Source organism: Bubalus bubalis, chromosome 14 (genome assembly GCF_019923935.1).
Source record: "Bubalus bubalis isolate 160015118507 breed Murrah chromosome 14, NDDB_SH_1, whole genome shotgun sequence".
Taxonomy (NCBI): Eukaryota; Metazoa; Chordata; class Mammalia; order Artiodactyla; family Bovidae; genus Bubalus; species Bubalus bubalis.
Window position 1 is genome coordinate 6,192,198 of NC_059170.1, and position 24,168 is coordinate 6,216,365.

General features: G+C 41.6%; 1 protein-coding gene across 10 annotated transcripts in view; it reads left to right on the forward strand.

The window, feature by feature from the left end:
• Positions 1 to 1,369: 1,369 nt before the first annotated feature.
• STAU1 (staufen double-stranded RNA binding protein 1) overlaps positions 1,370 to 24,168 on the forward strand; it is a 62,632-nt gene continuing 39,833 nt past the window's right edge. For 3 of the 10 annotated variants that reach the window (XM_025263319.3, XM_045162590.1, XM_045162591.1), the window contains exons 1-2: positions 1,370 to 1,502; positions 11,916 to 11,990. Coding sequence is in view for 4 of the 10 variants with exons in the window: in XM_025263313.3 (XP_025119098.2) it covers positions 20,110 to 20,314; positions 21,970 to 22,094 (330 nt within the window). In the remaining 6 variants the exon portion in view is untranslated. Of the gene's footprint in view, positions 1,503 to 11,915; positions 11,991 to 20,025; positions 20,315 to 21,969; positions 22,095 to 24,168 lie in introns of those variants that run through there. The other 7 variants (XM_045162592.1, XM_025263317.3, XM_025263320.3 and 4 more) reach the window with 5 other exon arrangements.

Here is a 24,168-nt window from a genome sequence, read left to right on the forward strand (position 1 = left end):
TTTTAGATCAATGGAAAATAATAAAATTTTTAACTCAATATTACTTTCTCATCAACACGCTGTTATTGCAATTGTTTTTTAATTATTTTCTTTTTTTCCCCTAACTTTAAACTTTTTATTTTTTATTGGGACATAGCTGATTTAACAATTTTGTGGTAGTTTCAGGCGAACAGTGAAGGGACTCAGCCATATATACATGTATCCATTCTCCTCCAAACCCTGTCCTCATCCAGGCTGGCAAATAACATTGAGTAGAATTCCATGTGCTATACATGGAATTCCATACGTAGGTCCTTCCTTGTATTTCATAAGGAGCAAAGTCAGGAGGCTTGCCCGATCCGGAAAAGGGAGTCCTCTATGCCTGGGGCAAGGTCCCAAAGCACTGTTTGGAGCAGCCCCATCAGCCACTTGATATCATGAACGCATGCAAATTAAACTATATTGCCCTGGCAAGAGAGATTGAGCAATAGTTAGATTGAGAGATCCTGAGAGAGAGATAGAGAAACTATTTTTAAAGAGTAAGGACGCAGTCCTAGAATAAGCAACAGAGAACGTGCCTGGACATCAGCAGTCCCTTCGTTTACTGTTCCTCAACCTCCAACAACGTGTGCGGTTCTTGACTGCGGCTGATTCAACGTTCCCCATGCGCAAACCTCAATCTCTTATATGAGGGCTGCAAAACACTACTTAGTTCATCTAAAACTCGGCGAAAGAACTAAAAACCCGGCCCTTCCTGCCTTTTAACTCATTATAAAAGTTGGGGCTTTTATTGTGTTTTACTCTCCCTAGAACGGAAGTTCCATGACGGGAGGGGTTTTGTCTGATCACCACTATATTCTCAGCCCTCGGAGCAGTGTTCTGCACGTAGCCGGCGTTTAATAAACATTTACGAAACGAGGAATTGAGAGGCGAGAAAGGAGTAACGCAGGTCGGAGGAGACGATGACGGAAAGGGGGAAAGGGAAGAACGAAGCGGAAGGAGGAAAGAAGGAAGGCCCAGCCTCCGCTCCTCTCCAGCGGGCAACCCACACCCCCCCCCCCGACCCCCAGAGGACTACAACTCCCAGCAGGCCCCGGGCGCCTAGGGCTGGACAAGGAAGCACAGGCGGGGCCGGCCCGGCTCCAGCCAGCCCGGCTCCCGTCGCGCCTCACGTGACGGCGGCTGCCGCAGCGCCCGCCGGGACCTGTAGTCTGGGCCGCAGGTGGGGGTGGGGCTGGGCACGGAGACGGGCGGGGGCCGGGAGGGCGGGCGCAGGCCCCTCCCCCGTCACTTCCTGCGGGGCTGCGGGCGCCGGGGCGGCTCTTCAGCGTTTGCGCCGGCGGCGGCCGCGTCTGGCTCGGCTCCCCGCCTCCCTCAGACCCCCCGGCCCGGCGGCGTCCGCCTCCTTTGCGGCCACTCCGCCTCTCCCAACCCGACGTCTCTTCCTTCTGCCCCTTCCTCCTTCCCCTCCTCGCCGCCGCCCAGGACCGCCGGCCGGGGGACGAGCCCGGGGCAGCAGCCAGGTGAGACGGCCGGGCCTGACGGGGCCGCGGGGGCCGGTGGGCCGCGCGCCTGGGGCTTAGGCCGCGGCGGGCCTGCGCGCTCTCGGCCTTGCTCGGCGCCCCCTCTCCCCCCGCCCCCGCCCGGGCCTCTCTCTCCCGCCCGCGGGGCCTTCCCGGAGGAGGCGGGCTCTTCCGCGCCCCCCAGCCCCCGGGCGCCCCGCGCGGCCTGGACCCCGGGGCGGCCCAGAAAACAGGTGCCACGCCGCCTTGCTTCATTCCTTTTCCTCGCGCGGCGTTGCCGAAGTTATTCTCGGGGCCGGGGCGGGAGGGGTGCGGGGGGGGGGTCCCCCCGCTTCCAGTCCCTGGGGGTCCGGGACACCCAGATCACCTCAGCCGGGTATGGAGCGTGATACGAGCGTGGCCCAGGTGTCCGACGCGGGGGTTGGGGGGCAGATCCCAGCACTGTCCCCCCCTTCGGCAATTCGCTGGAAGTCTTTTGTGTTTTGGTTAGTAAAAAAAAGGGGGCGAATGCCGTCCCTGCCTCCGAAGGCTGGTAGGGTTCAGTGAAACGGGGCGTGGGAAGCGCTTATCAGGGTGCCAGACCCACAGCGTGTCCCAGTACACCGCCTGCATAGTTTATTAGCGTGATATTAGGGTCTAACTTAATGGGTAGAGAGATTGGACCAGAGTTGACCTACCTACCCGTTTTGGGTTTCCTTAGAGGCGGAAACGTTTCAGCTTCGTGCCCACCGCCAGCGCCGGGGCATTGTTTTGGGGTGGTCAGCATCTGAAAGGGGCGTCCGTTTCATGGGGACACTCTGAGCCGGCAGTCTGTGAAAGATAAGTGTTGTTATTTCCATCTCCTCCGCTGAGTCAACTGCAGGATTTTCACCAGTTCCCTCAAGTCGATGAGCAACCTGTCCTTTTTTTTCCCCTTTTCCCCTGCCCATCATCCGGCTTCTTGTTGTCATTCCATTTCTGGGAAAGTTTCCTTGAGTTTAGCAAACCATTCTGGAGCACTTGCTGTGTTTGTCAGGCTCTGGAGGGAGGGTGTCCGTGTCCGGAGCTGGAAAAATGTCTTGTCTTTTCTTGCCGCTGCATTTCTAACTTCTGACTTTTTTTCTTTTTCTTTTTTTTTTTTTTCTCACCGCAGCTTTGCTTTTAAGTCCCCTCTGTCCCCGCGGGCCGGCCTTGCTTTTAAGCCCTTGCCCCACCTCCGTGTTGCAGTGTTGGCTTATGTGGACGTTTCCTTCTGTTCGGGCGAAGATGTGTGCTTCCGTCTGTTCTGCCTCTGTTCTCTGGCTGTGGGGACGTTTTTAAGGTCACTCTTGCCCTTTTGTTTGTCGCTTTCATCGTTTAGAGGGTGGTGGAAAAAGAGACCAGATTTTTGGTTGATTTTGGACTTTTCAGGAATCAGTGTGCTTACCAAAGGTAGATTGCACTGCAGCTTGTTGAAGTCAAAACTAAAAATACAGTGGGGTGGTGGAGGGAGCTTCAGTCATCCTGGTCACGGGTGGGATTTTTAGTTTTTAATTTTTATTTCTTTTGTTGGTGGTGATTATTTAGTTGGAGCATAATTGCTTTCCAGCGGTTGTGTTAGTTTCTGCTGTACAACCTTGTGAATCAGCTGTATGTGTGTATATATCTCTTCCCTTCTTAGCCTCCCTTCCAACAAGTGGGATTTTTACACAGCAGCTTGATTTGAAGATACTGAGTTTCTTTTAATTCTGTTTTCAGTTGTCCCCTTCTTTAAGGAAACGCAGTTTATGGGGGTTCTAACTTATGGAAGAGTGAGGAAGGTGTGTTTGCTCTGCTGACTGACCCTCCTATATCATAGGGTTGTTTTAGGTAGTACATTTCCTTCTGAACTTAAACTTTGATTTACACCCATCTTTCAGTAACACACTGGATGCAAAGTGGCCTCCTGAATTTTGACGTTTTCCTAGAATTTTCTGACACAGCCTTACATCCAAGAAATAGTTTGAAGTCTTTGGATGACTCTCTAAAAACAGCTATACAGGCAATACAAAGCATGTCTTCTGCCATATTCAAAATTGTAGTATTAGGGAAATGACTTTAACTCTGCAGTTGATAATCTAATTTTTAAAAAAACATTTTATTATGGAAAACATACAAAAGTCGAATAGTATAGAGAACCCCCTGAATTGATCATTCACATTTGATAATTATTAACTCATAGCCAAGGTCAGTCTTGTTTCATGTAGTGCCCCCTCCCCCAAACTAGGTTATTTTGAAATAAATCCTGACTATCATACAGTTTTACCAGATTGCCCCAGACTCTAATCTGTCACAAGGTTTACTTTTAGTGGAATCATAGTTCTTATTTTGTTTGTTGGGCTTCTTATCTCTGTTTATACATGATTACTGTATATCGGGGCAGGGGGGGGGACCACCCTCAAAGACCTATCCAAAATGCTGCCCTGCTTCTTTGCGTACAATAGCAACAGTTCTTGAGCTATTGACTGTAATTGAAAAGCAATCATAAATACATATATCCCTAATCTTGTTTTGGTGGAGGCCTGCCTGTTAAACCACTTTTAATGGAGAAAAGCTTTGTGTCAAAGTTACAAGTACAGTTAATAATTCATTATGAAACCTCCAAAGTTTCTTTACAGTAGTTGTGTAAATATACTGCTGTCACCTTAGGGTAAGAATTAAGCAAAGGATATTTTATTTCAAAGATTTATTTTAAAGATGGCCACTCCCCACAATCTGCTGTATTTATAAACCAGTTTTGTAAATAATAATGAATTCACAGCATGAATATTCATGTTTTTCCTTCTCATCTAAAAAGAGATCTCTCTTAGAATGGAGGTTGACAGGAATATTGTTTGTTACTGTTACTTTTGAAATTTCTGGTTATGAACAGTTTTCAACTTGTAGACCTGTCATATCATTATTTCAATTGTTCAGATTTACTTTTGAGCTTAATCAGTTGTAAATTAACTTGTTAGTTACTACAACCTGGGAGATGAGCAGGACTATGCCTGCCTCTTAAAATTAGGGAGGGGGGAAACCCAACCATTTTGATACCTAAGAAAGGACACAAAATATAGTTTATTTTTAAAAAATGCATAGTGTGTCCCAGTAGGCATTAAGTAAAACTTTTAAATATTTGGAATTGTTACTGTTAGTTCAGACTAAAGTGCTCACTTTTAAGATTCGGCCAGAAAGCCTATTTATATACAGATTATCTTAAGTTTAGAAATGAGCATGACTCATGGAACTTCCCCCTCTGCGATTCTGAAGTCTAAGCCATTAACATTCTGGATATAATTATTAAACATGGGCTATAGCGTGCTGCTTTATCCAGAGTTTCTCTCCAATAAGACTTGACAATGGGCGGAGGCATAGAGTGGGTCTCAGCTTATGGGGCAATTTTCTCTGATGTGCTTTGACTGGATGGAGTGAGAAAGAGTGAAATTCACCAGCAGAAAGATGAAACTTTCATGAAAAAGGTATCTTTCTGTAGGATGTCGTATATCAATACTAGAAGCCTAGTTTATGAATCTCCAAACTGGATCATATTTGATGTCCTACTTAGTAACAGAATTGCTCAGTTTGGGGAAATATTAATTTCTCTCCCTCAAATGAGAGCTTTTGGAGTTGCTTTATTTCTCTCAGAATAGGATTTGGGGCCTTCAAAATTATTTAGAGAACTTTTGTTTCCCTTATGTATATGTACGTATTATATATGTGTGTTCATTGAATTGTTGTGTAAAATTATTTTTTCAATCAGAAGAGTTCACAAGCTACTATTGTTAAGTTATATTGGTGCTGCTGCTGTTGCTAAGTCACTTCAGTTGTGTCCGACTCTATGCGACCCCAGAGACAGCAGCCCACCAGGCTTCCCCATCCCTGGGATTCTCCAGGCAAGAACACTGGAGTGGGTTGCCATTGCCTTCTCCATATATTGGTGCAGATTCACCTAAAAAAAAAGTTTAGAGAATTTTATAGCATATTTTTGTTTCACATTAGATCTGTAACAGATTGTTTCAGATTAACTTCTTGTGACAGAGACCTTTGTAGTTAAAGTGCTTCTGGTGAATTTTCTGCATGGGCTTTTCCTTAAATGCTTGGTTTTGACCAGGTTTTATTTATGCTTTTCCAAAAAATATAATTTATACATTTAACCATGAGAAGACATTTTAGTTGCTATGGTTATTTTTCCCTAACATTTTGTTATGAAATTTTTCACACATATAACAGTTTGAAGAATTTCAGTGTACACCTCTATATTTACCACCTACTTTCTGCCATTATTTTACTATATTTGCTTTATCACGTGCCATTTCTGTCTGTCCGTCTCTTTTAATTCATTAATCTGCTTTATTTTCAGTACATTTCCAAGTAAATTATAGTATCAGCACACAGCATGATTATCTACCAGAGTTAATCTTAAATTGAGACAATTCTACAAAGTATTCCTTGATCCTGAAAGCCAAGAGCTTTGTTGACTTTTGTTTCCAAATTTTATTTTAGTTACAGAATTCTTTGCTTTATTTTTTTGGCTGCACTGTGCAGCATGTAGAACTTCCCTGACCAGGGATTGAACCCGTGCCCTCTGAAGGAGAAGCCCAGAATCTTAACCTCTGGACTACCAGGGAAGTCCCAGAACTTCCCTTTCTAAAGGGAATTGTTTTAAGAACTTTTTGCATGAAGATGTGCTTATCCATGTATCAGGTATTATAAAGTTTGAGTAATGTTGATCAGATCCTTTCTTCTCACATAAGGAGATAATAAGATTATAAATATGCAGCTATGTTGATCTTAACAAATGCTGCCAGATGGATGGCTTGGATATATTTTGCTGACAGCTTCATGCTCTGAACTAAAAAATTCTCTGAACTATCAAAGATAATTATTTATTTTAATAAAATGGTAGAGTGAGGAAATTACTGCCAATAGCTTGTTTATTTTAAATATGTACATTTCCATAGACGTGAATAAGGCTGATGTAAAGTGATTTGTGTCACCAGATAAATGGAGGTAGAAGCAAACTCTCTTCAGACTTAATTATATTTTCTGAAATAACACATGTTCAATTGTTAAAGGAGTATATTCAGGGGACTCCCTCAAAGTATATTTACTGAAAACAAAAGTAGGAAAATCTATCCAAGAATGTATTTGCTTTCAATTAAAAATTGGTCTTCTAAATATTAAATCTGTAGCCCATCTGCTTCTGTTTAAACTGGAATCTAATTTGGAAAACTGTGATGACTTTGTGAGTTTTTAACAGTAATGAAAGCAAAACAGAAAATTGTTTTATCATATAATAGAGGTCATAATTATCCTAGAGGCCTTTTGAAATGTCTGCTGAACTACAAAGTCTAAGAAAACCTATTTAAATGTCCTGGGGTCTTTTCCCAAAATGAAAACGGTTGCTCATCAGATTGTCTGTCTACCTGAGGTATCGGTACAGTTGGTTACCCAGTGAGTGTGGGTTGATTTTAATCAGCATGTTCTCTACTTCCATTAAAAAAATTTTTTTTACAAGTGGTATGTAACTGTAAGTTTATATTTATAGATGTTTTATGACTGAGGACAGGATCAGTGAATTTGCTGGACAATAATATTTGCTACTATTTATTGAGCTCTTACCATGTGCCAGGTTAGGATTACAGGGTGAGAGTTACTTGATGCAGCAAAGGAATCTGAAAGGTCAGATTGAATTTATTTAATAATATAAAAGCTGCTGTTGATTGAGCTCTTCCTTTGTGCTAGAGGTTGAAGTGGACACTTTATGTTGTATTTCTGATCCTTCTGAGTTGCCTTTGCAGTGAAGGGTCATAATAGCTGAGGTCCATCCAGGAGGCGCAGTACTGGAGCGGGTCCTGAGCTCCTTCTACTGAGCAACACCATCTCTAATTATTCTCAGGTGCTTTTTGTTTAGGATGATTGATTCTGCCAGTCAACAGTGCTTTCTTCCCAGTTCTCCCACCCATGGCAGTTAGGATGAATTTTGTTCACTAAGGCTTTAGACCAATCCGGGAAAAAGTCTGGCTCAGTAATACTCAGTCTTTTAAATGAATGCTGTGTCATTTCCTTGAAGTAGCTTGGATTTACAGTTTCCTTTTATTTGTTGTGATAGATTGCTCCAGTCAACTTATAAACTGTTAGGCTGATTCAAAGGTTGAGGGTAGGGCTTAGAAGTAAATGGGGAGGAGGAGGTTTCATTAGCCTTTCCCTAAATTATTGCTATAATCTCCCTTCATGAAGTTTATTATAAATGATTGATTAACTATAGACAAGATTGTTGCTAAGAAAACTAGTTTCTTTAGAGTCGCGTTATTCTGCTTTATTGGAAATGAGTTAACTAAGCCTCTAACTTTATAGGGCTGTTGCCCTCTTTGGTTCCCAGCCATTTCTAACATTCATTTCTTGGCTGACGGTACTCAGAATATTTAATGTAACTTTCTATTTGGTATTGGACTGCCTCTTAAACAGTTTCTTTTTTACTTTCTTTGAATCGATGATCCCCTGAATGAGAAGCCTCTTTGGTTCTCCAGCTCTGCAGTCGTCATCTCTTATGGCTAATCTTAAAAGGCTAGATCAGTGAAACTAAGTGTGCCTTTGGTTTTGGGGTTTTAGTGAGATGGTATTTGAGTTTCCATTCTGTGTTTAATCTCAACCAAGGTGCTGTAAGTGTGTCTCATTAATCAGGAAAAGGTGTTGGAAATAGGTCTTTTCTGGGAAGGGAGTGAGGAGATAATGCTTCTTAAGTGGTTACTGTATTAGCTCCTCTCAGGCAGGAGCTTTGGGATCTACCTGCTGCTAAGTCATGTCAGTCGTGTCCGACTCTGTGCAACCCCATAGACGGCAGCCCACCAGGCTCCCCCGTCCCTGGGATTCTCCAAGCAAGAACACTGGAGTGGGTTGCCATTTCCTTCTCCAATGCATGAAAGTGAAAAGTGAAAGTGAAGTCGCTCAGTCGTGTCCGACCCTCAGTGACCCCATCGACTCCAGCCTTCCAGGCTCCTCCGTCCATGGGATTTTCCAGGCAAGAGTACTGAAGTTGGGTACCATTAGATCTTGTCTAATTCTCACACATTTTTTTCTTTTTTGAAGTCCATGCTTTCTATAGATTAAAATTAACTGAGGCATGAATTTTCTACCCTTGCAGATTCCATCCTGATACAAATAGGGCCACTGTCTGCCGTTGCCATTGTGATTTGGTATAAAATGCTAGGTGGTCCTTTCCTCTGTTAGCAGAGAATTTATATGTAATAATAAGTCTGATTATTCTTGGACGCTCATGTTCTTTGTTGCACAGTTTAACCTGCTTCTTGAAGCTCCATGACACTTTACCTAGATGACAGTCAAATATGGTTAGGTAAATAAGTTTCCTTTTGGTTTGTAATAGAATGAACTTTTAGAGTCTGGAACAGTTAGAGGATGACTGCCTCAGGGAACTATTTTTCCCTGTTAACTGAGAATTCATTAAACACCAAACAAAAAAGAATAAAGTAAAAAAATTTTTTTTGGAGGGGATGAGGTTGTTTTTCAGTTTGCTACAGTCTTTTTTTGCCCTGTTACAAGGCATGTGAGAGCTTAGTTCCCCAACCAGGGATCAAATCCACGCCCCCTGCAGTGGAAGTGTGGACTCTTAACCCCTGGACCCCCAGGAAAGTCCTATATATTTTTTTCTTTCTCAAATAATGTATCTTAAACATAATTTATTAGTATTATAATGTTGGTTACTGTGTACCCTAAGAAAGTGATGTTTAACAGCTGACTTTGGTGTGACATGTCATCATTTACAAGCATTTCACCTACATTACCAGTTAATCCACCCAGGAATAATGATTATGGTTTATTAATCATGTGAAATTGGTGGCAGTAACTCTATTTAACATATTAAAAGGTTGAGCCTATAGAGTAAATTGCTCAGGGTGATTCAGCTGAGCACCAAAATTGGGACCCAGCCTCAGATCCCCAGTCGAGAGCTTTCTTGGCCACTCCTTCTGGGTTGGCCTGCCCTCAACGCTTTGAGGGTGCACTATCCTTTGTTTACCAAATAAAATTCTGAGCTGTAATCAAGCTGTTAAAAAAAAACAGTTTTCTGTACCTCACCCAAACAGCCCTGTAATAGCTAGTCTGCCTTATCCTACATCAGTGTCTTGCAGCCAAAGTGCCTTTTATGTTTTGTTGTGTCTTCTTTAGTGATGAGGTAATGTGTATTACAAATGATGTTACTACTAATTAAAATGCTACTGTAAATTATTTGGAGAAGGCAATGGCAGCCCACTCCAGTACTCTTGCCTGGCAAATCCCATGGATCGAGGAGCTTGGTAGGCTGCAGTCCATGGGGTCGCTAAGAGTCGGACACGACTGAGCGACTTCACTTTTACTTTTCACTTTCATGCATTGGAGAAGGAAATGGCAACCCACTCCAGTGTTCTTGCCTGGAGAATCCCAGGGATAGCGGAGCCTGGTGGGCTGCCGTCTATGGGGTTGCACAGAGTTGGACATGACTGAAGCGACTTAGCAGCAGTAAATTATTTATTTAAATTTGTGTGGGTTCAAGGTTGTTCCTGTACGAATGTGGAGTCCGTGAGGACAAGAACTTGTGTACTCCTCTCTCCCTAGTGCCCAGAATAGTGCCTACAGTGTAGTGGGTGTTCAGGAATTACTTGTTGAGTTGAATACAACAGTGAGTTTAATTCACTCTCTTGCATTCTAGTGTGTTTCTTGAGTGGGAAAGAAAGGGAGTTGGGCTTAACCTATAGTCTTCTCTGCTGCTTCTTGGCGTGAGTGCTATAAACATACACGGATAATAACCATGATGGCTTTGGAAATGGTTGGGGATTTAAAGAAAAAGTTTGCTCATGGAAATGTGAACGTGTATGTGAATCTCAGCTGTCACTTACGTGTGTTGAGACATTTGAAATCCAGGTGGTTGTAGACTGCCCTCCCCTCCACCCCCATTTTCCTTGCTGTTAAGTTGCTGGCAGTTGTTTCTCACTGTTTTCTGAATCTATTAATAGCAGCTGCTTTATTCCATTTAAATTTTTAAAAAATTAATTTATTTGGCTGTGCTAAGTGTTAGTTGCAGCATGCGGGACCTTTCGTTGAAATGTGTGAATTCTTAGTGGAGGCATGTGGGATCTAGTTCTCCAACCAGGGATCAAATCCAGGGCTCCTGCATAGGGAGCACGGAGTCCCAGCCACTGGACCACCAGGGAAATCCCCCATTTTAGTTTTTTAACTTCAGGTTTGGGCTGGAAAACCAAACCTACCAAAAGCATTCAGCATAGATTTAGATGGGCTTGGATTGAGGAAAGCCCCATTGATCAAAGGCACAGGCTCTGTTAGGTGGCCTTAGACACCTGTTTGGGCTCTGCACAGGCCTTTTCAGTTTCCATTCATGCTAGTCTTTGAATGGGCAAGATTGTGGAACAGTAGGGTTCTAGATTGGAAAATTGTTAGTGTAGTATACTATTTACAGAAAGAACTTGGGTTGTTAAAATACTGTAGAACATTAGAACTCATGATTTTATTTCTGAAATTAGTTGGACAGCGAAGTACTTTTTATTGCTTATTAATCACAGTAGCAGTGTGTAATTGAAATGAGCAACATTAAAATTATTTTATGTTGTAAGAATGCAAAAAGCATCTCAAGGTAAGGAATTCTGTTTGTTACTGACTATTGGCCATTTAAAGAGGAGGAGCCACTAGGTAAATGAGACTTGGGAGTTTGAGAGTTAAACTCTTATGTTACCTGAAATCCAGTCCTAAAGAATGATTATGATTTTAGATTTACTAGAGGTAATGTGTTTTTTCATATTTTGCAGTTTAATAAAGAATACTTGTGTACAGAGTGCCTTTTTGTAAATTTTCCCATGTAATTGCATTTGCATCATCAAGCGTATGGTAAGGACATTTATGCCCTAAAGTATTTAACCAGTAGTTAAAAGAGGGGGGCTGCAAATTTAAAAATCAGACTTGTGTGGTTGGAAAATATTTTACGTCTGGATCCTTTTTTTCCTTTTCGGCCACACCATGCAGCTTGAAGGATCTTAGATCCCCAGTGAGCAATCCATTGAGCCCGTTCCCTAGGCACTGAAACAGTGGAGCCCCAACTGCTGGACCGCCAGGGAGTTCCCTTGAGTTCCTTTTAAAAAATTAATTTCCGAGGTATTCATAGTTCGCTTAGCAGGAAGTAATTAAGACTTAAAAAGGAAATTTCTATTGTCTCTTATGTTTGTGCCTGCCAAGTGCTTTGCACCCAGTTGGTCCCCAGGCAGCTGTGTCCTCTAGTGGGCGCCACAGCGTGCTGCTGCAAGCCTTGACGTCATGCTTGCAGAAACTTCCCTGGTAAATGTTTAGTCTCCCCCAAACCTCAGCGGTATATATCTTTGTTTTCAGAAAAAGATCGACTCTAGTAAAGTACCATGCTTTCTTATTTTCCAGGAGTTTCCTAACCACGTAACTAACCTCTCAGAACTGAACCAAAACGACATTGTTGCTGAAGCACTTGTTTTTAAGGTATGCATAGTTTGGCTCTATAATTTCAGGCTTGTTCATAATCTATAATGTTTTTGAATTCTTCAGTGATTTATATGGCAAATGGCTTTTACTTCTGGCTATAATATTAGAGAAACAGAAGAAACTTTATGTAGTTTGATTTCTTTTTACTCAGGATTTAATTCGAAAGTAAATACAGGGAAAATTGTTGAAATAATGTAAAACCTTCTAGCCAGCCCTACCATGTACTTTAAATGTAGAGACATGAAAATTGACCACTGAAGCGGCATTAAACATAGCATCTTGGTCATAGAAACTTTATTTAGTTTGCCTTTGATTTAGAGATTTATTTAGAGATTTGCCTTTGATTTTTGCTAAACTTGGTTTTCAAGCTGGTGGGAATAATTCAGCATCATTTTCTATTGTGAATGAAAACAAATTCCATTTCCCACTGGCTGCTTTTGATTGTCTCAACCAAAAAAGGTTTACAGTAAGCGTGTTCAGGATTTTACAGTCCTTGATCAGGATACTGCAAAACACACTGCAAGCACTGGCCCTGCTCTGTGTTCTGTAGCAGGCTCCTTCTAAGAGCTGGAAGCCCATCATCACACCCTCTCTCTGAGGTGGCCATTAGGAGACAAGTGAGCCCTTGCTTTCCTTGGGAATGAGGAAAATTGATGCAAAACAAGCTAAGTTATACAAAGCCCAGGGAAATGGATATGTATGCACTCATCACACTGAATTTGTAAAATGCTTTTCTTTTCAAAGAACTGAGTAACCGTTACAGTGCCTCAGGATTCCATCAGGGTTGTGGCTTTCAGATCACTACAGCTGAGGCTTTGTCAAAGAGCCTGTACGTGGTGCTTTGGGCAAACTGAGGCAAGCAAGCAATGGATTGCCAGGAGTTGGACATAGAATTGCTGTCTGAGTTGGGAGTAGAACTGAAAGCTACAACTCAAAAGTTTGATCTGATTTAACATTGTTGGTTGCTACTTAGCAGCAAAGGGCTTCCCAGGTGGCTCAGTGGTAAAGAATCCACCTATCAATGCAGGAGACGCGGGTTCAATCCCTGGGTCGGGAAGGTCCCCTGGAGAAGGAAATGGCAACCCACTTCAGTATTCTTGCCTGGAAAATTACATGGTCAGAGAAGTCTGGTGGGCTGCAGTCTATGAAGTTATAAAGAGTTGGACACAACTGAGCACACACTTAACAGCAAGGCTGGTTTCTTAGAAACTAAGTCTTGGCACTGGTCCGTTTTGCCTGAAGATGGTGGTAAATGCTGTTGTGTTTCTAGGTAGATGGCACAGGGCTACAGTCTACAATTTCTCTTCTCTGAAAGGAAAAGCCAATTAACGGAGTTGAACCAAGCCCCTTCTTATTCAAGATATGGTACACAGTACTACTCTTAAAAATCTCCAGCGAATCACAGATGGATATTTTGATTTAAAAACATTTCCATTTTGGGAATGCCCTGGTGGTCCAGTGGTTGGAACTCCTTGCTTTCACTACTGAGGGTCCGGTTCAGTTGCTGGTCAGTGAATTATAGAAGATCCCACAAGTTGTGCTGCATAGCCAAAAAAACATACCAACCTCTCAAACCCACTTCCGTATTTACAAAAATAATGTATTTGTGTTATTTTTAAGAGTTTCTTCTAGAAGAAGGGAGATTGGTGGGGCGGGGAGCTCTTGATAAGGTTTCAAGCCTAGAAAAGAAAGATTTGCAACTTGCTAGGCTGCAGAACGAAATCTATTTTTTTTTTTTTCCACTTTAGCCTACGGTATGGTGTGATAGCTTTTCTGTGATAAACAATTAATAATGAATTCTCTTTTAGGAAGTATTTCTTTAAATGGACTACCCAGTGGTTACATTTGTGTGGAAAGAAAGTTGTCCATTGCCCACATGGCATTGGGCCAACTGTGTGAGGGGGCTGCAGTCAGGCTCTTGTATTGGGTGCAAAGGTCTTGACTAGTCTGGGTTTCCGGGCATTATTTTTGGCTCACTTTATTGCCTTGCAAGTGATTGTGCCTCAGCATGGCTGTTTGTCCTGTGGCTTTCTCCTGGGCACCAAGTACCTTGCTGTCTCTCTTTCTTTTTCCTCTTAAGTAGTTCAGTCATATTTCTTTTGAAGAACCTTTTATTATTGTGTGATTTGGTATATGGGCCTGCTGTTGAACATTATTTGCTTGACATTGACATTGTCTTTTTGGAAATGATTATGTAGGATGATAATGACTGCCATGTTTCTGTGCTTCTGGTGCTCTGCCTACGGGTGTTTGGATAACCTTTGGAGTCAGTGAGGTGCTGTCTCTGAGGGGTAGGGGGTGGAGGATGCTGCTGGGGGGGAGGTGAAGGTAGGGTGAAGTGGTGGTTGGGGGAGTGAGTTCACTTGCAGAAAACTGTATAACCTCATTGCAGCTAGAAAGATGTCTGGGAGAAGGATCTTGGAAGTAACCTGTTGGATGTAAGGGAATGATGTGGGTATTTTAGGTATATGTTAGGAAAAGTGATTTGTTCCTTAACTTTTTGTTGTTGTTGACGAAGTTGCTCTAAGTAAAGCCTCTCAGAAGCTGTAGAGAACAGATTAATAGATGTACAGTTGGTTGCTTAAAGAGCTCTTCTTGTGTCTTTGAGGAAAAGTTTAACAAGTAGTTCTAGCACTTGAGAATGTACAGTCTGCCATAGAAGAGTTCACATGTAGTAGAGGCTTAATAGATTTTGTTGAATAGTGAATAAATGTATCCTAAAATTGCTGTTGGTACTGCTAAAGCTGTGTTATGGTGAAGCACAGACCTTCGTATCTGTGTACCCATACTATGTAAGATTTATTAAGTTGGCACAGGAGTAATTGTGGTTTTTTCGGATCGTGAATTTTAAATCACTATAACTAGGCTCAAACACATCTTTGTTACTTAAAGTAGGGACCATTACAATCAACATATTTTTGTCAATGAGAAATAAGTTAGTTTATTCCTGTAGCATAAAAATCTGTGCTTCAGGATTCAACGAGCTCATGAAAAGCATGTCCTGCCTCCTGCTGGTTGTGGAAGTGTTTTTCCTGCAAAAAGTTCTCGAGATGCTTGAAGAAGTGGTAGTCGTTTGGTGAGAGGTCAGGTGAATATGATGGAGGAGGCAAAACTTTGTAGCCCAATTCATTCAACTTTTGAAGTGTTGTGCGACATGCGATTGGATGTTGTGGAAAAGAATTGGGCCCTTTTGTTGACCAATACCAGCTGCAGGCATTGCAGTTTTTGGTGCATCTCATCAATTTGCTGAACATGCAGAAAGCTATAGTGGCTCAGACAGGCAGCAGACCACCAGACAGTGACCATGACCTTTCTCTGGTGCAGCTTTGGCTTTGGGAAGTGATTTGGAGCTTCTTAGGCCAGCCACTGAGCTGGTCGTCGCCAGTTGTCATATAAAATGACAACTTTTTTTTAATGACACTTTTCGTCGCATGTCACAATCTGATCGAGAAATGGTTTGTTGTTGGCGTAGAGCAAGAGAAGATGACACTTCAGAACGATGATTTTTTTTTTTTGATTTCTGGTCAGCCCACAAGGCACCCACTTACTGAGTTTTTTCACCCTTCCAATTTGCTTCAAATGCTGAACGGCTGTAGACGGTAGACGTTGAGTTCTTTGCAGCCTCGTGTAGTTGTAAGAGGATCAGCTCTGATGGGCGCTCTCCGTTGGTCACCGTCAGCTCCTGTGGCTGTCCACTGCACTCATCTTCAGAGCTCTCATCTCCTTTGCAAACCTTCTTGAACCATCACTGCGCTGTACGTTCATTAGCAATTCCTGGGCCAAATGTGTTGTTGATGTTGTGAGTTGTCGCCACTGCTTTACAACTCATTTTGAACTTGAATTAAAACTTGCTCGAATTTGCTGTTTGTCTAACATCATTTCCATAGTCTAAATATAAAATAAATAGCAAATAATGTCGTTAGCAAAAAAAAAGTGAGAAATGTGCATTAAAATGATATATTAATACAACATAACCACATTTAAGGATGTATTTCCAGTATCAAATGGCAGAGTTTAACAGGGCAAAATTGCAATTACTTTTGCACCAACCTAATAATAAAGGCAAGAAGGGGAAATACTTAGTGCGGTGTTTTGGCTTTTAAAAGCTTGTCCAGAATTGGGATGACTTTTTTCTTTTGTTTTTCTTTCCTTCCTTCCTTCCTTTTTTTAAAAAATACATCTTGTTTGGAAACATCACTTATTACAAAAGGGAATGATGTGTTGATTGCACAAAAGTATGGACACTTATGTGTTAATCCTGTTAAAAAATGGATATTAGTAGTAGAAATGATGTTTTCCCATAATTGCTGAAGTAGATGTTTCATACTGCGCAGTTTAGCAGTCTTGTTAGTTGAAAGGGATTAGTACTAAGCAGTACTGTAGGTGGTTCTGTAAACTGTTTCTAGAAGGATCTGCCTTTTTGTGTATTAAGTCACTCAGGCTGTGCACTCAGTATGGCCCAGTTTTGGTAGATTCATTGGCTGAGTTAGGAATGTGCATTTTGTGCCTGATCACTTTTTAGCACATCATGTACAGTTTTTCAAAATGCTTTTATAATGTGCCCATATTCCCCTTACTGCAACCCATTAAAAAGTACTTGACACTTGTAAAGTGGAAATTGCCAGGTGAGACTGTTTTTTATGAGATTTTTATGTCGCCAGGCCCAAGTTAGGATCTGGGAGGACTTGGAATTAGGAATCTTTTAAAAAGAGGTACCCATAACTCTTGTCATCTCACCACTCACAATGTTGTAGTCCTTTATTTTCATTCCATAAATTTAGGATTTGAGAATAGGATGAAAATGGTTTCTTGAGTTGGTATCTCAAGCTCCCCAATTAGAGGAAAAAATCAGGAGATGAATGGTTCACATCTGTGCTGGAGGCAGGAGGCAGGGAAACAGCACAACACAGGCTTCACAGTCAAAAGTGTTTCCAGCCTCAGGGAAAACTGGAGTCTTTGTGTTTTAAACTTTTCAACCTAATTTTCCTGTGTGTGAAATACTCTTCTTCTGTAAGAAGACTCTAATAAAGCATTTACATCTCTTTGAAGTCCCTAATTTATCTGATGGAAAACAATGCTTAAAGACAAGTGTAAAGGAAAGTGTAAGTTTTCATTTTAGGATTTAATCTCAGTATGGTTGAGCAAAAGGTTCTTAATTTATGCAGAAATAATATCTCTGAAATTCTGTGATTCCCCTGAATGCTTCCATGAACTATATAGATGGCAGTAGTGAAAAGCTTTATTTGTAGCTGCCTGACTTCTCTTAGGGGAAGAGCATCTGTTTGGGTAAAATATTAGCATCAGTATTTCAGAGCCTTTTGAGATGAAAAGGGGGTTTTCTTTTCCTCTCTGAGAATATGAACTCCTCCATACGTTCGTAAGATTTTATTCTGTGAATGCATATATATGTGCTAGAAATAGCACCCTTGCTCCTCTACCCCACTGGATCACCAGGAGGTTCTCCCATTTCCCAGATGTGACAGCCAAATGATGTCTCCAGATATTGTCAGGTGTCCTTGGGGAGCAAAATTGCCTCTTTAAAACTACTTTTTTAGATTCTATTTTCAGGCTTAAAAACACATAGGAAAGTTAAATTAGTAAATGACTTAAAATGAGTACTGTGCTGAATTTTTATTGGTCATATTGCAAACTAAAAAATTATAAAATATAGAGCCTTATTAGGGTTTAAAATATTTTCTGTCTGCAGTTTTGAACTACTTATTTCAACCAGTTATTTGAAAGATAAAACTCCTCCAGGTGTACCTGAGGTTAGCATTTTGGGGGCAGTCTTAATTAATGTCCTGTTTGTTCCATTTCTCAACTTCTAGCAAACCTATGAATTTATGCCTGTCACTGGAAATGCTGGCAGTGGGCCTGCCGTAAGGAAGCTAGCCAACAAAGATCCCTTTGGGCCCCACCCTTTATAAATTTAGTTCATTCAGTCTCAGACTCTCAAGAGCCACCCAGGGCAGAGTTGGGTTGCTTCCCTGGGTCGGGAAGATTCCCTGGAGAAGGAAATGGCAACCCACTCCAGTATTCTTGCCTGGAGAATCCCATGGACGGAGGAGCCTGGTGGGCTACAGTCCACGGGGTCTCAAAGAGTTGGACACGATTGAGCGACTTCACTTTCACTTTCTGGGATGTGGGTAGACTCTGGAGCAAACACTGTGCTTTTGGCTTATGTTTGGACCTGTGATCTGTGGTTGGTGTTGTGAAGTTGTGAGTACAACTCTCAGTGGTTTTTTTTTGTTTTGTTTTGTTTTTTGCAGGGGAGGGTAGAAAAATGCCCTCAGGACAGAGTTGAGAGAGAGGGAGAGAATGAGTAAGAGTAGGAGGGGAAGATTGAGAGAGAAATATTTATATTTTGGCAGCTGATTGAACAATGAAAGGAGGTCATAGCTGCCTTCTAAAAGGTTTTGGACTTGTTGCTTGACACTGGCAACTTGTCTGCTAAGACCACTACCCAGATCTTCAGTGCATCTCCTCTGTTATTTTGTTCTGATTTCAAAAGTTGACAGGGAACAACTGTAATGTTGGAGAATTTTGTCGTGTAAGGTAGTATTTATGCCTGTTACTAACCAAAGTCATAGTTTAGCCAGGGTGCTTTTGTTTCTGATTTTTGCCTTGTTTTGAGTTTTGTAGTCCTTTTTGCTCTCTGCAAAGGGCTTCCCTGGTGGCTTAGATGGTAAAGAGTCTGCCTACAGTGCGGGGGGAGACCAGGATTCGATCCCTGGGTCAGGAAGATCTCCTGGAGAAGGAAACAGCAGCCTGCTCCAGTATTCTTGCCTGGAAAATCCCACGCACAGGAGCCTGGCAGGCTACAGTCCATGGAGTCACACAGTCCATACAGTCCATGGAGACACGAGTGAGCAACTTCACTTTTTCACTTTGTTCTCCACAAGGGAGGGTGTTCCAAGACTTCAAGTAACTTATGTGCTTTGGTCATTCATCTGTTTGTAGAGGTTTGGCCTTAATTGAAAATCATTTTGAGACTTAACAAAAAACGAAAGTAACAAATGACTTTATAGTAGAACTTCTAATTTGTTAGTTTGCTGGTTTCTGCCTTGCTTGGCTTTTTCTGTTCTTTGTTGCTTAATGGTTATTTTTGAGTACTTTTGATTTGCTTAAACATTTTCAGCTTTTTGAACGATGGCCATGAAAATGACCAGAACTGTCCTTATTTTTGACTGGTGCAGAAATTTAAATGTATTTAGAATTAATACCTTTGGAACTTCCAAGATACAATAAAAATCTTCTCTGTTCCCTTCACAAGCCACACTAGTAAAATTGTCAGCCTGAAATCTGTTCCTCTCTTCTGCATCTTCTCCACTTTAGCTTTTAATAATAAACATACTATAGAATGTTCTTTGCTATTCTGAGGATCCATGAGCATGGTTGTGGGTGCAACAATTCTTTTTTGGAATCTGTAAATAAATGAGACTGTCTCAAACAAACCTTACAGGAGAATAAAAAGGTCTTTTATCATCATAAGGAAAAAGACATGGCAAAAATGAGAAATTAATTCTTCTCTTTCTTCAGTCAACTTAAAGGAGAGCTCCAGAGGTGCCATTCTGAGCACATGGCCAAAAAATGGAAGCCGTGTTTACGTTCACCAGTAATGGTGTTACAAACCCAGTTTACTTTGAGTTTCTTATCATTTTCAGCCCAGAAACCTTTACCATATCCCATATTCAGTGGAAAACCTCTTCAGGTTTTTAATTTGATTTTTTAATGCAGGCTATAGTTTATAATTCTTAGTATTCAACAATAAGTATTATTGTACCCTGCTGATTGTCTTTGTAAAATGAGCGTGCAGGGTATGTGGGTGTTGTAAGTGATTTTAAAACACTCTGGGGAAAAAAACACTATGAGAAATTCACAAAGCTAGTGAATATTACTGTACATCACAGTTACAGACTGAACGGGCTGTTTTCATACTTGAGTAGGTGACACCAGTTTTTGACTGAATATTGGCAATTACATATCTCTTCTATAATTTATCTTTTTATTTTCTTTCCCTTACAACTTTCAGGTAGAACTTTAGACTTCATAGCACTGAATTAACCTGCACTGAAAGCTGTTTACCTGCAGTTGTTCACTTTTGTTGAAAGTGACCATGTCTCAAGTTCAAGTGCAAGTTCAGAACCCATCTGCTGCTCTCTCAGGGAGCCAAATACTGAACAAGAACCAGTCTCTTCTCTCACAGCCTTTGATGAGTATTCCTTCTACTGCTAGCTCTCTGCCCTCTGAAAATGCAGGTAGACCTATTCAAAGCTCTGCTTTACCCTCTGCATCTCTTACCTCCACCAGTGCAGCTGCAGGTAAGCGTGTGATCCAAGTGTCTTCTGTTTCAAATGTTTTCTTAGCCTGTTTGCTGACCTGATAAGTAGATTGCAGATACAGGGAGCTCTTGCACATTTACCTTCAAGAAGCAGGAGAAAGTATACTGCCCATACTTCTTTATACCAGATATAAAACACACTTGATGATATACTGGCTCACTAGAGGCCTTTTACAGACTATTTCAAAGTGTAAGGAAGAAAATTGGAAACCAAACTGTAAAGCCTACTCTGTTATAAACTGGTAGCTGGCAGAAAAAAATTGAGCAATAAATACCACTTTGGATATTCATTGTTAAATGGGAAAATTCTGCTGTTAAAATGATTTCCCAGAACTGATTTGTAGGTGTAAGTACCCTTTTTGGAGGTCTGTAAGATTTATCCCAAGCAAGGGGACAGCCAGATTTTGGGACACAGAAGAATGTGTTGGCATTTGCTAATTTTTATTTTGACTAAGTTTAAATTGCCATCCAGAGGTAGTTGAGAAATCACAGTGAGGGCCAAAGAGAAATTGAACAAAGCAGCAGAGATGTTTAAAAAGGAAGGCCTCAAATTTGAATATTAGGAAAACAAAAATGAAATAAAAATATCCATGGATCGGAAAAGACTTGGAACCCCTGGGGAAATAACCCTTAAAAACAATATTCTGCTCCCCATATCTCCCCCTCTCCTCATCCCAAGTTGCAAAGCTAAACGGGGGTGTCCACATAGGCGTCTCTGTACTGGAGTCGCCTTATAATAAACTCTTCGCAGCCCTTAATGCCTGACATCTCCCTTGCATTTCCTCCTCCGTCCTCTCGTTTCCTTTACTTTGTATCTCTCTCCTTAGAGTTTTAGCTTGTCCCACTCTCAGCTGCACAGACTCTATCACGCTGCTACCTCTAGACTTCTTGGACCAGCTCACCAGATGGCGTTCTTGACTTGTCATAGTCCCCTAGAGGCTCCGTGTTCCCCCTATTTGCCATTTGAAAACCATCTTAATAGGAAATGGCACGGACTAGTTCAGTCCTCTGGGATTTAATTGCTGTCTCTTCTAATGTGTTCTTATATCCACATTTTGTTGACTTGATAAAACTCCCGCCCTCCAAGACCATTTTATTTTACTTAGATAATTATTAAAGATAGGTAAAGTCTGAGGACGGCAGCCTCTGGAGATAAGACGAGAAGATGTCCCAGGAAGGAGACGATAGCTATTTGGAAAAAGACAGTCGTTTGAGAAATGGTGTTGGCGCATTGCGTTTTGTGGAATAATGAGCAGGTGCAGCTGACAACTGTTGCAGTCCCCAGTGTGTGTCTGCGTCTCTGCTCAAAAGACCTCGTTGTTATTCCCTTGCTTGTAATAGCGGTCCTTCATCCGATTTCAAATCTTGCGTGCTTGCCCTGGTTTAGTTATTCCTCTGACTTCTGTTCTCTCTCTTTTGAAGACACACCCCCTCCTAGGTTACCTGACTTCAACTGGTTCAGAAAAGATCCCAGCTGTGTCTTCAGATACGTGCCCTCAGTGTGGTTCGCAGTTTTGCATCACTGTTGCTCTAAATCATTAGACGTTGCATTTGTTTTCCCTCTCTTCATAGCCCTGGAGAGCCGCCCTCTCTAACACTGCTAGTTGACGTCAACGCTCTCACATTATTTTTCAGTTCCTTCTAACATGGCACACCCTAAAGAGAAAACCCCAATGTGTCTTGTGAATGAGTTAGCCCGTTTCAACAAGATTCAGCCTGAGTATAAGCTTTTGCGTGAGCAAGGTCCAGCTCACTGTAAGGTAAATATTGTCCATATGCTTGTGCATTGATAACCCACTAGGAATGTTTTCTTTCTTTTCATACAGTTGCAAGTGATGCAGTGATTCAAAACACATATTTGAAACTGCTGAGGTGGTTTTAAAGAGATGCAGAAGTATAGATTTTGGGCGAGTCACTTCTTTTTTCCATCCTTGCAGAGTGGGTCAAACAAAAGAGATGCTTCTCTGGGGGATATTTGGCTTTTAAAACTTCAGTTAGCATGTGGTTATTTAGGATTCTGAATCAAGACAAGTCCCAAGCACCTGTGAATGGTTTCCTATGAGTTTTCCGGGCTCTGGGCCTCCTGGCTGCAGCCTCCGTCTGGCTCCTTTCCTGTTGGTTTGCACGTGCATAGGTACCTTAGGTCTGGGCAGGGAAAGGAGGTGAATGGGAACTCAGTGTTGCTTCTTGTTCAGAATCAGATACAAGGTTTGAATGTGAGAGGTGGAAATTAATCTGCTTGAGTACATGGAATTACCTCTGATTTCAGGTACCCTTGTCACTGTCGCCTTAAAGGATGAAAGACTGACTGTAATTTGAATTTTTACTATTTGTTATTCAGGAGTTCAGACTTTTAAGCTTGCTTGATATCTGTGCTAATGTGCTTGGACCCTAAATGTTTGTGTATCTGGTTTTATCTTTTGCAACTACAGTATGAGAGAGAAGGAATTAGACCTATTTCTGATTCTAGCCTTGAAGTAAGATAATACAGTTTTATAAGGATGAGTTGTTTGTCTCTTTGTGCCTCAGTTTTCCTGACATGCAAACCTTAAGCCTTGAATGATACCAAGTTTCTCTTTTTTCTTGGACTAAAAAAGTAGCATTGACCACAATTATGAACAGGCCCAGTAGGGTAGCACATTTTGGTTAGTTACCTTTGGAGTCAGGCAGATCTGGGTTTGAATCTTAGCTTCTTACTAACTTGGTGACCTTGTGCAGGTTACTACTTTTTTTGAAACTCTGTTTCCTCATCTGTAAAATGGAGATAATAGTACCTACCTGATAGGTTTATTGTGAGAATATATGTCAAAGTGTGGAGCGCAGTGTCTGGCACATAGTAAATGCTTGAGAAATGGTAGCTATTACAATTAAGCAATTATACATTTAAGAAAAACAGAAATTTCCCACTCTCATGAAGGTTGTTTTAATATTATTCTAAAGCATAATTATATTTGAAATATTTCTTTACTTTTAAAAGGCAATTAGCCAATTTTTTGGTAACTGTTCTGTTTCTTCTACAGGATTTTTTTTGCAGATCTTAACTTTGGGATTCCCTTTATTAACTGTTTTTGGTATTTTTGGAAATATGTACTGTCTCACTTGAACTTTGGTACCTTTTAGGTAATTTGGCTGTGTGTTCAGTCTGTAGCTGCAACTTTTTTTTTGCTTACAAGTTCAAAGAGAAAATTTTATTCCCTCCTAGATGATTATTAGACTATTTAAAAAGTCAGAGGTCTGGTGTGCTTTTAATTCTGTCTGAACTGAGATCTAACCTCACCACTGCCCCTCACACAGAGGCAGCAGCAGCAGCAGCACCATCGGGACAGTTGTGGAGAAAGGCAAGACTGACCGTGGAATTAACTTTCTTCTGTCTTATAGCGTTTTACCCCTTCGATGTGTTTCTATGAAAGGATCACAAAAATGACTGAGGGGTTGCACAGCATTGCAGGCTGCTTCTGCTGTCTGACTTCTCGTGCCAGCCAGGGTTTTGAGTTCATGCTATCGGTGCTTTAATGACTAACTTTATGAACTGCAACATAAATACAGGAGACCCCTAATATTTCAAGGAGGGTGAAGGATTCTTTAATTTTTAGCCCTTTAGTGGAAGCTGTGCACTGAGGGAATCCTGAAGTTAAGACCTACAAGAAAAATCAGCTCTAAAGGCAAGTTGCCCCCATCCCTAGAGGCACCAAATTTAAATGACCTACTGCTATTGCTACTGCTAAGTTACTTCAGTCGTGTCCGACTCTGTGTGACCTCATAGACGGCAGCCCGCCAGGCTCCCCTGTCCCTGGGATTCTCCAGGCAAGAACACTGGAGCGGGTTGCCATTTCC